The 13,012-nt window shown below is 46.7% G+C and overlaps 1 protein-coding gene across 3 annotated transcripts in view; it reads left to right on the top strand.

The window, feature by feature from the left end:
* Nucleotides 1-13,012, top strand: part of LOC138747980 (doublecortin domain-containing protein 2-like) — a 162,805-nt gene that overhangs the window by 68,638 nt on the left and 81,155 nt on the right. For all 3 annotated transcript variants that reach the window (XM_069907657.1, XM_069907667.1, XM_069907677.1), the window contains one exon: nucleotides 9,349-9,403. In XM_069907657.1, the coding sequence (XP_069763758.1) occupies nucleotides 9,349-9,403 (55 nt within the window). The remainder of the gene's footprint in view (nucleotides 1-9,348; nucleotides 9,404-13,012) is intronic.

Genomic DNA, 13,012 nt, shown 5'->3' on the forward strand with positions numbered 1-13,012 from the left:
GGATTAAGGCAATCAAATTTATAGTGGATTTTCAACAATTTGTGTCCACACACAATTTAACTGCAAGCTACTTCTAATTTGATGTTTGTCAGTTCAAGCTAAAAATCCAGGTCATTGACTGGTATTTGGGACTGAATTTCAACCAAACGATAACAGAAGGACAGTGGTAAAACATTCCTAAGGGTATTTTGTGGAGTAGGGCTAGAATTCATCCACCATCAGTTCTTGGACGAGGAAGATTGCTTGGCAATTGCTGAAAATGAGAAAGCAAGTCTCAAGCTGTTGGAAGTTATTACTGATCTATTGTGTGTTGTGCAGCTGGTAATGAACAGGGTGCAGTTGGATAACTATGTTGAGGAACTTTGGGGGGCATCCGAGGCACTCTAGTATTTGCCAAAGCCCTTTCCTGCTCACGGTGTCGAAGGCTTTGGTGAGGTCAACAAAGGTGGTGTAGAGTCCTTTGTTTTGTTCTCTGCACTTTTCTTGGAGCTGTCTGAGGGCAAAGACCATGTCAGTAGTTCCTCTGTTTGCGCGAAAGCCGCACTGTGATTCTGGGAGAACATTCTCGGCAACACTAACAACAATGAGCTCTCTGAACCCTTCGCCATTAACAATGGCGTGAAGCAAGGCTGCGTTCTCGCACCTACCCTCTTTTCAATCTTCTTCAGCATGATGCTGAACAAAGCCATGAAAGACCTCAACAATGAAGACGCTGTTTACATCTGGTACCGCACGGATGGCAGTCTCTTCAATCTGAGGCGCCTGCAAGCTCACACCAAGACACAAGAGCAACTTGTCCGTGAACTACTCTTTGCAGATGATGCCGCTTTAGTTGCCCATTCAGAGCCAGCTCTTCAGCGCTTGACGTCCTGTTTTGTGAAAACTGCCAAAATGTTTGGCCTGGAAGTCAGCCTGAAGAAAACTGAGGTCCTCCATCAGCCAGCTCCCCACCATGACTACCAGCCCCCCCAACATCTCCATCGGGCACATAAAACTCAAAACGGTCAACCAGTTTACCTATCTCGGCTGCACCATTTCATCGGATGCAAGGATCGACAACGAGATAGACAACAGACTCGCCAAAGCAAATAGCGCCTTTGGAAGACTACACAAAAGAGTCTGGAAAACAACCAACTGAAAAACCTCACAAAGATTAGAGTATACAGAGCTGTTGTTATACCCACACTCCTGTTCGGCTCCGAATCATGGGTCCTCTACCGGCATCACCTACGGCTCCTAGAACACTTCCACCAGCGTTATCTCCGCTCCATCCTCAACATTCATTGGAGCGACTTCATCCCTAACATCGAAGTACTCGAGATGGCAGAGGCCGACAGCATCGAATCCACGCTGCTGAAGATCCAACTGCGCTGGGTAGGTCACGTCTCCAGAATGGAAGACCATCGCCTTCCCAAGATCATGTTATATGGCGAGCTCTCCACTGGCCACCGTGACAGAGGTGCACCAAAGAAGAGATACAAGGACTGCCTAAAGAAATCTCTTGGTGCCTGCCACATTGATATCAGTGGGCTGATATCGCCTCAAACCGTGCATCTTGGCGCCTCACAGTTCGGCGGGCAGCAACCTCCTTTGAAGAAGTCCGCAGAGCCCACCTCACTGACAAAAGACAAAGGAGGAAAAACCCAACACCCAACCCCAACCAACCAATTTTCTCCTGCAACCGCTGCAACCGTGTCTGCCTGTCCCTCATCGGACTTGTCAGCCACAAACGAGCCTGCAGCTGACGTGGACATTTACCCCTCCATAAATCTTCGTCCGCGAAGCCAAGCCAAAGAAGACTAATGAACAGGGTGATGTGCCCAAACCAGGGTGGCCATTCCAAAAGGAGGACATGATCATAGGTTACCCTGTGTGTGTGTGTGTGTGTGTGTGTGTGTGTGTGTATAGATATATATATATTGAATGTGTGTGTGTGTATATGGAGGGGGTGCGCGCGGGTATATATGGAGGAGGTGCATGCGGGGAGGGGTGTGCGTTTAGAGTGTGTGCATGTAGAGGGTGGGGAGTGTGGGTGTGGAGGGTGGGGAGGGTGGGTGTGTGGAGGGTTTGGAAGGTGGAGGGTGGGTGTGTGGGTGTGGGGGGTGTGTGGGTGTGGAGGGGGGTGGGTGTGGGAGGATGCGTGTGCATGGAGAGGGCGGGTAAAGTGTACATAGAGTGTGTGCGCGCGGGGGGCGTGCGCGGTGGGCGGGTGCGTGGAGTGTTTAGTGTGTGTGGAGCGTTTATATAGAGTATGTGTGTGTGTGTGTAAGGATATGGTTGTATGTACAGGCTGGCCCTCCCTCCCTCCTGATGACAACCTCTCCTAGGCTTCTCCCTGGTCTCCTCCCATGTGACCCAGGCCATAAAGGTCGAGTCCCCTCTTCCTCTCCTCATTTTCCCTAGCTTTGACCTGGGCTAGCAATCTCTTGTGTAATAAAGCCTATCATTCCCCTCAGTCTTTGTCTCTGTAATTATTGGGGCAACTGGTAGTGCGTGTGTATTTATCTATCTATCTGTTTTTTTTTAATTTTTATTCATTTTATTTATTTATACATGTGTTTAAGCATATATTTGTGTGTGTATTTTTCAAAAAAAAAATTTTTAAATAAGATTTAAACAGTATTGCAAAAACAACAAATGCAATAAATATGGTAAACTATGACCATGTCCTCTTTTTGGAATGGCCACACTAACACAGTCCCACCTAGTTACAAATTACACCAAAACCAAGGAGCTGATTGTGGACTTTTGGAGGGGAAAACCAGAGATGTACAGCCCAGTGATCAGAATCAGAATTTATTGCCATGAATGTGTCACAAATTTGTTGTTTTGTGGCATTACAGGGGCAAAAATTGCTATAAATTATATTTAAAAAAAAATAAATTAATACAAAAGAAGAGAAGAGGTGACTGGCTGGGACCATGCTGTGCAGACTGGGCTGCCTGGGACCACGCTGTACAGACTGGACTGGGACCACGCTGTGCAGATTGGACTGGACTGCACTGTGCAGACTGGCTGGGAATATGCTGACGGTGCAGGCGAGCTTTCTTCTGCCCCTCCTGCTGGGCCCTGGAGCCCCCGGACAGGGTTAAGAGTCCCGGGTTAAGGACAAGGTCCTGTGGTGCTCCACTACTGATGGAAATTGAGGAGAAGTTCAGACCAATCTTCACCGACTGTGGTCTGGAGACTCATTTTCTGTAAGAAACATTTTTTCCGAGTACTCGGACTTTCGGCTTCCCCATCGGCCTGAAATTGGATGGGACTCCAGGAAGAGAGACCCGAGAGCTGGCTGAGGCCTGCAGAGTGAATCCTTTTGCAGCGGGATATGTACATGAAGGTGAGGGGGTTGGAGGGTTATTGGCGGAGAACGGGAGGTTTGAACTAGTGGAGTTGTTCTAGTGAACCGGTGTAGACTTGAAAGGCTGACATGGCCTGTTTCTGCTCCGTAAATGGTTATATGGTGAGGCCATGTCTGATATTCATTGTCCATTCAGAAATCTGATGGTGGAGGGGAAGAAGCTGTTTTTGTAACATTGGGTGTTTGTTTTCAGACTCCTGTACCTCCTTCCCGATGGTAGCAGAGTGAAGAGGGCATGGCCTGGGTGGTGGGGGTCCTTGAGGAGAGAAGCTGCTTTCTTGAGACACCACCTCTTGTAGATGTCCTCGAGGGAGTGGAGATTGATGCCCATGGTGGCACAGGCTGAATTCACAACTCTGTAGCCTTTCCCTGTGCTGTGCATTGGCACCACTATACCAGACAGTGAGGCAACTAGTCAGAATGCTCTCCACGGTACACCTGTAGAAATTTGCAAGAGTCTTTGGTGATATACTAAATCTCCTCAAATTCCTAACGAAGTACAGCCGCTGGCGAGCCTGATCCGTGATTACATTGGCATGGAGGCCCCACGATAGATCTTCACAGATGTTGACACCCAGGAATTTGAAGTTCTTTACCCCTTCCCACTGCTGACCCCTTGATGAAGACTGGTTTGTGTTCTCCTGGTTTCCCCTTCTGAAGTCCAAAGTCAGTTTCTTAGTTTTGCTAACATTGAATGCAAGCTGATCTATCTCACTCCAGCACGATTCCTCATTGCCATCTGTGATTCTGCTGATCACCATGGTGTCATCAGCAAATTTGAAGATGGCATTTGAATTGTGCCTGGCCACACAGTTATGGGTGTAAAGAGATTAGAGCAGTGGGCTAAGCACACATCCTTGAGGTGCGCTGTATTGATTGTCAATGAGGAGGAGACATTGTTAGGGGATTATTGGGATCAGAGGTGGAGGGAAATTTCTGGGAGTCGCTATCTCAAAGAGCTTTCCTGGACACTACACACTAATTGGGTCATCGCTAAGAAAGCACTTTAGCACTTTCTCAGGAGTTTGTGGACATTTGGCATGTCATCAGAAACCTTGGCAAACCTTTACAGATGTGGGGTGGAAAGGGAACTGACTGGTTGCATCACGGCCTGGCATGGCAGCACCAATACCCCTGAGCGAAAAGCCCTCCGAAAGGTAGTGGACGCAACTCAGGACTTCGTAGGCAAACCTCTCCCCACCCTCAAAAACATATACAGGGAATGCTGCCGTTGGAGAGCAGCAGCAATCATCAAGGATCCACACCTCCCAGCACTCTCTCTGTTCTTGCTGCTGCCATCAGGAAAGAGGTATAGGTGCCTCAAGACTCGCACCACCATGGTCAGGAACAGCTGCTCCCCCTCCACCATCAGACTCAATCAGGGACTCGTTTAAGGGCTCTTACTTTGCACATTATTTATTACTGTATATTTATTTCCTGTATTGCACAGCTTGTGTTCACTTTTCTTTGTTTACATTTCTCACTTCTATATGCATCTTTCCTTGAGTACATTCTATTTTTTGCACAGCGGATAAGTAGAAATTCTGCCTGGCCCGCAGCAAAATGAATCTCAGGGTTGTATGTGATGCTGTCTATATATTCTAGCAATAAATTTGAAAATTGTACAAGGCTGCTCTTCATGGCCTTTAATTAGATAAAGCAGCACGGTTAACGTAGCGGTTAGCACAACACCGTTTCACTGCCAGCGATCGGGATTGGGGTTTGAGTCCTGCGCTGTCTATCAGGAGTCTGTACGTTGTCCCCGTGTTTGCGTGGGTTTTCCTCAGGGGCTCCAGTTTCCTCCCACTGTTCAAAACATACCTGGGGTTGTAGGTTAATTGGGTGGCACAGACTCTTGGGCCGAAATGGCCTGTAAATATGTCTAAATTTTAAAATGAAAAAAATTAAATTTAAAAATTAAAAAAAAATTCATATCTAAAGCACCTGCCCTGAATTAACCACTGGTGAATAGGGGGTAAGAGCGAGGGGTGGCAATAGTAATTTTCACACTGGCAGTAATTACTCCTACCTTTCCAAAAGTGCAGGGCTTCTTAGTCCTTCTTCGACCTTTCCATACACAGTTTTGGGAAAAGAAGTATCCAGACGAACCACAATGGAGTCTAATTAAAGCAGAACACTGAGCCTGCAATCTCCCGTTTAGCGGCTTGATGTATGGAGATATTGGTAGGTAAAGTTATTATGGAGGAATCACGTTTGGTTATCGTCCAAGATGAAGCCTCCCAGAGGTGTGGCTGACAGGATAGTGTGGCTAGAATTGGCCTCCAGTGTAACATCCATAAGACCTCCCTCTCATAAAAGCACACAAATACTGGAGGGACTCAACAGGTTTTGCAGCATCCATGGGAGGTAAAGATATATAGCCACCATTTTGGTTCTGAGCCCTTCTTCAAGGTACCTCCCATTGCACTCATATGACCTTCAAAGAGTGATTGATTATAGATTTGTAAGAAAAAAATTAAAGCCTTTTGGATTTAAGAGCTAGTGGCCGCATTGGTTATAAAGCTGGAAAGGAGCTGATGTAAAATTCAGTTTGGTGAGCACGGTTCAGCGTAGTGATGAGTGCAATGCCTTTACAGCGCCAGCGTTCAGGATTGGGGTTTGAATCCCACTGGAGTTTGTATGTTCTTGTGTCTGTGTGGGGCTCCAGTTTCCCCACTGTTCGAAATGTACAGAGAGTGTAGGTTAGTGGTTCTAAATCTTTTTCTTTCCACTCACATACCACTTTAAGTATTCCCTGTACCATTGGTGCTCTGTAATTAATAAGGGATTGCTTAAGGTGGGATGTGGGTGGAAAGAAAAAATTTGAAAACCACCGTTTTAATCATATCTCATTGACTCATTATGTGCATGGTTTCAGAACTCCAAAGGAAATGGGTCAATGACAAATTTTCTCAAGCAAAATATTTCAGTAACAATTGGGTCCAGAGCAATGATTCTGAACCTTCCCTTCCCACTCAAGGAATCCCTTACTAATCACAGAGCATCGATGGCATAGGGATTGCTTAAAGTGGGATGTGAGTGGGAAGAAAAAGGTTGAGAACCACTGGTGTAGGTTAATGGGGTGTAAATTGGATGGCATTGGGCTGAAATTGCCTGTTACTGTGCTGTATTAACCTTCCTGTTTCTTCTTTGGCTTGGCTTCGCGGACGAAGATTTATGGAGGGGGTAAAAAGTCCACGTCAGCTGCAGGCTCGTTTGTGGCTGACAAGTCCGATGCAGGACAGGCAGACACGATTGCAGCGGTTGCAAGGGAAAATTGGTTGGTTGGGGTTGGGTGTTGGGTTTTTCCTCCTTTGCCTTTTGTCAGTGAGGTGGGCTCTGCGGTCTTCTTCAAAGGAGGTTGCTGCCCGCCAAACTGTGAGGCACCAAGATGCACGGTTTGAGGCGTTATCAGCCCACTGGCGGTGGTCAATGTGGCAGGCACCAAGAGATTTCTTTAGGCAGTCCTTGTACCTTTTCTTTGGTGCACCTCTGTCACGGTGGCCAGTGGAGAGCTCGCCATATAACACGATCTTGGGAAGGCGATGGTCCTCCATTCTGGAGACGTGACCCATCCAGCGCAGCTGGATCTTCAGCAGCGTGGACTCGATGCTGTCGACCTCTGCCATCTCGAGTACTTCGACGTTAGGGGTGTAAGCGCTCCAATGGATGTTGAGGATGGAGCGGAGACAACGCTGGTGGAAGCGTTCTAGGAGCCGTAGGTGGTGCCGGTAGAGGACCCATGATTCGGAGCCGAACAGGAGTGTGGGTATGACAACGGCTCTGTATACGCTTATCTTTGTGAGGTTTTTCAGTTGGTTGTTTTTCCAGACTCTTTTGTGTAGTCTTCCAAAGGCGCTATTTGCCTTGGCGAGTCTGTTGTCTATCTCATTGTCGATCCTTGCATCTGATGAAATGGTGCAGCCGAGATAGGTAAACTGGTTGACCGTTTTGAGTTTTGTGTGCCCGATAGAGATGTGGGGGGGCTGGTAGTCATGGTGGGGAGCTGGCTGATGGAGGACCTCAGTTTTCTTCAGGCTGACTTCCAGGCCAAACATTTTGGCAGTTTCCGCAAAGCAGGACGTCAAGCGCTGAAGAGCTGGCTCTGAATGGGCAACTAAAGCGGCATCATCTGCAAAGAGTAGTTCACGGACAAGTTAAACCTTCCTGTTTAATGAGCAATATCCACAGAGTCCACTAGGGGCCAGTAGTGAGACAACTGTTGGTTTTCATGTAAAGTGAAAACAGCTGGAGAAACTCAGCAGGTCAATCAATGTACTTTATATGATAAAGATACATAACTGACGTTTCAGGCTTGAGCCCTTCATCAAGGGGTTTAATATACCCTGTGTTTTTCTACAGTTGCAGCATCATCTCCCTCTGATGCCAGTTTAAGCCGAAGCATTGAATATTTAAGACCGCGGTCTTAAATATACAAGGAAAATTACCAGGGATAGGTGGGAATGCAGAGATGAGATTACCCGTGATGTCCTTGCAGGCTGGAGCAGATCCGAGAGGCTGAATGGCTTATTCATGCTCCTAATTTATGTGTTCATATCATCGATGTCAAAGTTGCTAGACTTGATGGAATCTGGTGAGAATATTAGTTAGAGAGTTCAAGTGAATGGGCTTAATATCACCCTGCTACATGTGCACAGCAGGCCCCCCTCAAAATCCTGACGAAATATTGCAGCTCTTTCATTGCTTAATGTGGCCACCTATTGTTCATGCAGTGAACTGGTAAACATTTAGAAGCACTGTTATCTTAAAAGTAACTTCACATTAATCTTGAGAAACTGAAGAACTGCAGATGCTGGAATCTGGAGTGAAACTGGAGGGGCTGAATGGGCCATGCGCCATCCATAGAGAGAAATGGTCGGATAACTCTTGAGGTTGAGACCCTTTATTGTAATTAAAGTGGGAAGGGGAGATGCCAAGCAGCAAATGGGGGGGGGGGGGGGCGGGGAAGGGGGACGGGGAAGGGGGACAGGCCGACGAGGTACTGGGCCAAGGAGTGATGGAATACTGGAGAGATTGGTAGGAAGATAAACCGAGGAAGAGACCACCAAGGAGGGGGATGCAAGGGTGAGAAATGAAAGGTCAGAGAGAAAAGTGATTTATTTAAAAACCAATTTTAAATTAAGTTTTAATTCTTTTAAAATTTAGGCATACAGTACGGGGACAGGCCATTTCGGGCCACGAGTCCTTGCTGCCTGATTTACACCCCATTAACCTGCACCTCTGGTACGTTTTGAACAATGGGAGGAAACCGGAGCCCCCCCCGCCCCCCCCCCGGAGAAAACCCACACACAGACATGGGGAGAACGAACAAACTCCTTACAGACAGTGTGGGATTCGAACCCCAGTTTGAACCCAATCACTGGTGCTGTAAAGGTGTTGTGCTAACCGCTACAACAATCGCCCCGCCCTCAAGAGACTATTGAGAGGGTATTATTTGTTTTGCTAAGGTGGAGTGAGATCAGTGTTTGAAAATGAAAATGTTAAAATACAAGGCAAGATCAAATCCGATACTATTTATTGTCATGCAATGAAACAGAGATGTAATATTACATGAAATTGCCTTTAGTCTGCCTTAAGGCAGTTAAAGATTTACCATGAGCATTGCCTGATGTCCCTTACAATCAGAGAAAAAGAAGCCAAAGGGAGTCCCCCCAGAGTCACTGAGTGTCCATGGACTCACCTCCAGCCCTCCCGCAGCCTCAGTTCAAAACATCGGCAACTCGAGCTCTGGATCTCAACCTCCGTCTCGATGAGTAACACCCGAGGCCCTTCGGGAGCCCTCCTTGCGCTTGGCACCCTCTCGAATCCCAGTTCTGAAACTTGGTTCTCATGGGATCGGAGGATGGCAGACAAGAGATTCCAGCTCTCCTTTAGGGAGAAAGTTAATACAGAGGGGGTTTATTTGACTGCAATTTCTGGGCTAAAATAGTCCAAAGATCTAAGAGTTTATTTTTGCTTTCCTTCCTTAGATCAAAGGCTGCATCACTTCCTCCAATCCCAGGGTCCAAGAAGAATAAAGAAAACGTGAGTTATTATCTTCCTTGCATTGTCCCTTAATTACCGTGCCGCGGGAGCGTTACCTTTCTTTGTCATAGTCTCTTGAAATAAAATAATGATTGTCACGCTGCTGTGGAATTGTAAAGTATTTGGGAGTAGCTGCAAATGTATTACCTTCAAACCTTCTGATGTGGCTTCTAATATCAGAGTGTGAGGCTGAAGATGAAGAATATAGTGCGTCTACTTCCGCCCGTGACCAGTTGCCAGCTGAAAGGAAAGTAGCGGGAGGGCTGGAGGTGAATCCACGGACACTCAGTGTCTCTGAAGGGACTCTCTTTTGCCTCTCTTTCTCGCATACCGGGTGACATTAATGACTATTTTGAGTATTATTACAATAAAGCAATTTTGAATCTGTATGGAAGATCGGTTGGAGCTGCTGTCAGCATTCTGTTCTGCCGTTAATCAAATACAGCTCCAGCGATTGGGTCCGGGGTTCGAATCCCGTGCTGCCTGTAAGGAGTTTGTAAGTTCTCCCTGTGTCTGTGTGGGTTTTCCCCGGGGCCTCTGGTTTTCTTCCACCATTCAAATATATTGGGGTTGTAGACTAATTGGGTGTAAATTGGGCGGCATGGGCTCGTGGACCGAAATGGCCTGTTACCGTGCTGTATGTCTAAATTTAAAAAAATAATTTAACAAATGTAATTTAAATTTAAAATAAAAATAAAATAAAATTGAGAGGTCATACCTACCGGGATAAGTTGAGATGTGTCAAGAGAAGGCTGAAGATTGAGTTAATAAAGATTGTGGAGCGATTTGATAAGATGTTTTTATTTTGGATGGAATTCTAGACGATTAATGATAAGTGTTAAGTCACCAGACAGCAGCAATAGAAATGAGCCTAGAGTGTTATATTTAAAATAATATTTTAATTTATTAATCACCAAATATATAAACTTAAGGTGTGTGTGTGATAGTACAGACCTATCACCAATGTATATAGTTACAGTATCTAGAGTGTAATGACTGTGCTTACAGCGATTGGCTGAGAGCTTAGCCACGCCTACTGTCTGGGCCTTAAAGGGTTATGTCCCTAGCCAGGTCGGATCATTCCAGACTGGTCAGCCACCTGTGAAGAGCTCCTGTCGTTTGCTAATAAAAGCCTTGGTTTGGATCAACAAGTCTTTGGTTCTTTCGACGAGCTCTACAATTTTATTAGCAAAAGATAGGTTCTTCACTGGCCGACCAGTCCAGAACCACTGTACCGGCATGGCTTACCGTCCCTGGCCCCGTCCTTTTGCGACACCATGTCCGGCACTCAAAGAATGACCCCTTGGTCGACCGAGTGACTCTACTCCACGCGAACCTGCATTAAGCCTATGTTGAGTTCCCAGACGGGCAGGAGGACACTGTTTCGGTGCGGGACCTAGCTCAGGATGCGGTAGGCCCAGCAACCCCCCCAACCCAACCTTCCCCAACTCTTTATTCCCCAAGCCCCGTGCCGGAACAGAAGGACCAACAGCACCCCAATGACCCGGGCCACCCTGACGACAACACGGCTGGGGAATTGAGCGAAGGAGCGGTTGCACCCAACGAGCCTGCTGGTGACACCACTCCGGCGAGCCCAATCCCGGCACCACGGCGGTCACTCCGGATGGTCAGACCCCCTGACCGCTACAGTCCTTAACCTACCCCTTCCATTCATTCTCTCCCTCATTTTTTTTCCTTCCCTTCTCCCTCTTCAGCCCTTGCACCCCAGGGTCAGTTCTCCAAGAAGGGGTGAATGTGATAGTACAGACCTATCACCAATGTATATAGTTACAGTATCTAGAGTGTAATGACTGTGCTTATAGCAATTGGCTGAGAGCTTAGCCACGCCTACTGTCTGGGCCTTAAAGGGTTGTGTCCCTAGCCAGGTCGGATCATTCTGGACTGGTCGGCCACCTGTGAAGAGCTCCTGTCTTTTGCTAATAAAAACCTTGGTTTGGATCAACAAGTCTTTAGTTCTTTCGACAAGCTCTACAGTGTGTGTGTGTGTGTGTGTGTGTGTGTGTGTGTGTGTGTGTGTGTGTGTGTGTGTGTGTGTGTGTATGTGTAAAAAATTCCAAACCATTAAAGTTCTGGCCCAATTCTGGAATGTCAGTTCAAAATCCAGTCTCAGTAATTCAGCATTGACACAAAGACTCTTAAATTCATGCAAAGAAGCATTTACAAATGAGTTGGGTGGCACACTGTTGTAAACTCATGAAATCCTTGTTGAGTTGCTTCCCAAAAAATGTCCTTTCAGACAAGCAGTAGTTAAAGCTCCCCTTTTCCTTTTCTCAGGGAGATGAAGTGAGTGGCTTTCACAAAGCTTCCAGACCCCTTCATGGGTCAGCCAAAATTATGACCTTCTCTTTCTGGTCATGATGTGGTTCACTAAGTCCCCTTCAAAAGTAACCTTTCCTTTGGCCATGGTGGGTATACTAATCCCCCCTTATAGGGAGAAATCAGACAAATTGTCTATTACCACACGAGGCCACTTCAGCACAGTTTCCCTTCAAAGAGATGCTTCTCCAAGTGCCTCTCCCTTAAAAAAAAGCCCAATTCTGATCGAACAGTGCACTGTTTCTTTAATATATTGGTCACATGTTCTCTGCACCTGTGTTCCAGGGCCTTCCTCTCTCTTCAGAAGTAGTGAATTTGAGTACACGCTGTCCGCAGCCAGTCAGCCCAGTCAATCTCCAAAGCCAGAAGCTTGATTTATTCTCTTAAGGTGACAGTCCCACTTAAATGGAAATGAACTGGGAGCACGTTATATAAGTCAGAAAAAAAGCAAGACAAAGCTCAGGCTGCAGGTAATCTGAATAACATAGTTAAATTGACTGATGAAGTGGCTGGGGGAAGGCTGACGCACGCTTTTCACTGAGTACCCCTGATTCTCAACTGAAGGTTGCATTTACCACTTTTTTTGACAGGGAATTCCTGAATTCCTGATCGTACACTCTCATATCTTCTCTGGTTCTTTTGAGACACGCTTGGCAGCCTACCCTATTTATCTCCTTAATCATTCTATGAAAACCCTCCAAATACTTTGGAGCATCTCAATTGGGTTACCCTTGACCATTTAAGTTCCAAGGAGGACTACCTAGGTTTCACATTGTCCATTCTCCTTCGAGTTCAAGAACAAAATCTTTAATATTTCTCAAGTGCCTTGTCCTTTCTACTCTCAAATTTACTCAGACTATTTCTGATACTTCTCTTTCTGGACCTCTCTGTCTCTGACACCTGTTACAAACCCACTGCCTCCCACAGGCACCTCGTCCACTCCTTCCATCCCGTTTCCTGGAAGGATACCACCACCTTTCTCCCCAATTTCTCCACCCCAGCTGCACCTCCTCTCAAGACAATGCCTTTCGCTCCAGGGCATCTGAAGCTTCCATCTCTTGCAGGGAACACGGCTTTTACCCACCCACTGTGAATAAGAGATCCATTTCCCGTATTTTCTCAGAGTTCTGCTCCCCCTGCCCCCACAGTGGGTTCCCCTCATGTTCTCCTTTCACTTCACCAACCTTTCATTATTCTCTGCAGATTTTGCCAGCTACAACTAGACCCCAACACTGGCCACATCTACCCATCCCTACCCCTTTCTGCCTTTCA

The sequence above is a fragment of the Narcine bancroftii genome, chromosome 1, assembly GCF_036971445.1.
Source record: "Narcine bancroftii isolate sNarBan1 chromosome 1, sNarBan1.hap1, whole genome shotgun sequence".
Taxonomy (NCBI): domain Eukaryota; kingdom Metazoa; phylum Chordata; class Chondrichthyes; order Torpediniformes; family Narcinidae; genus Narcine; species Narcine bancroftii.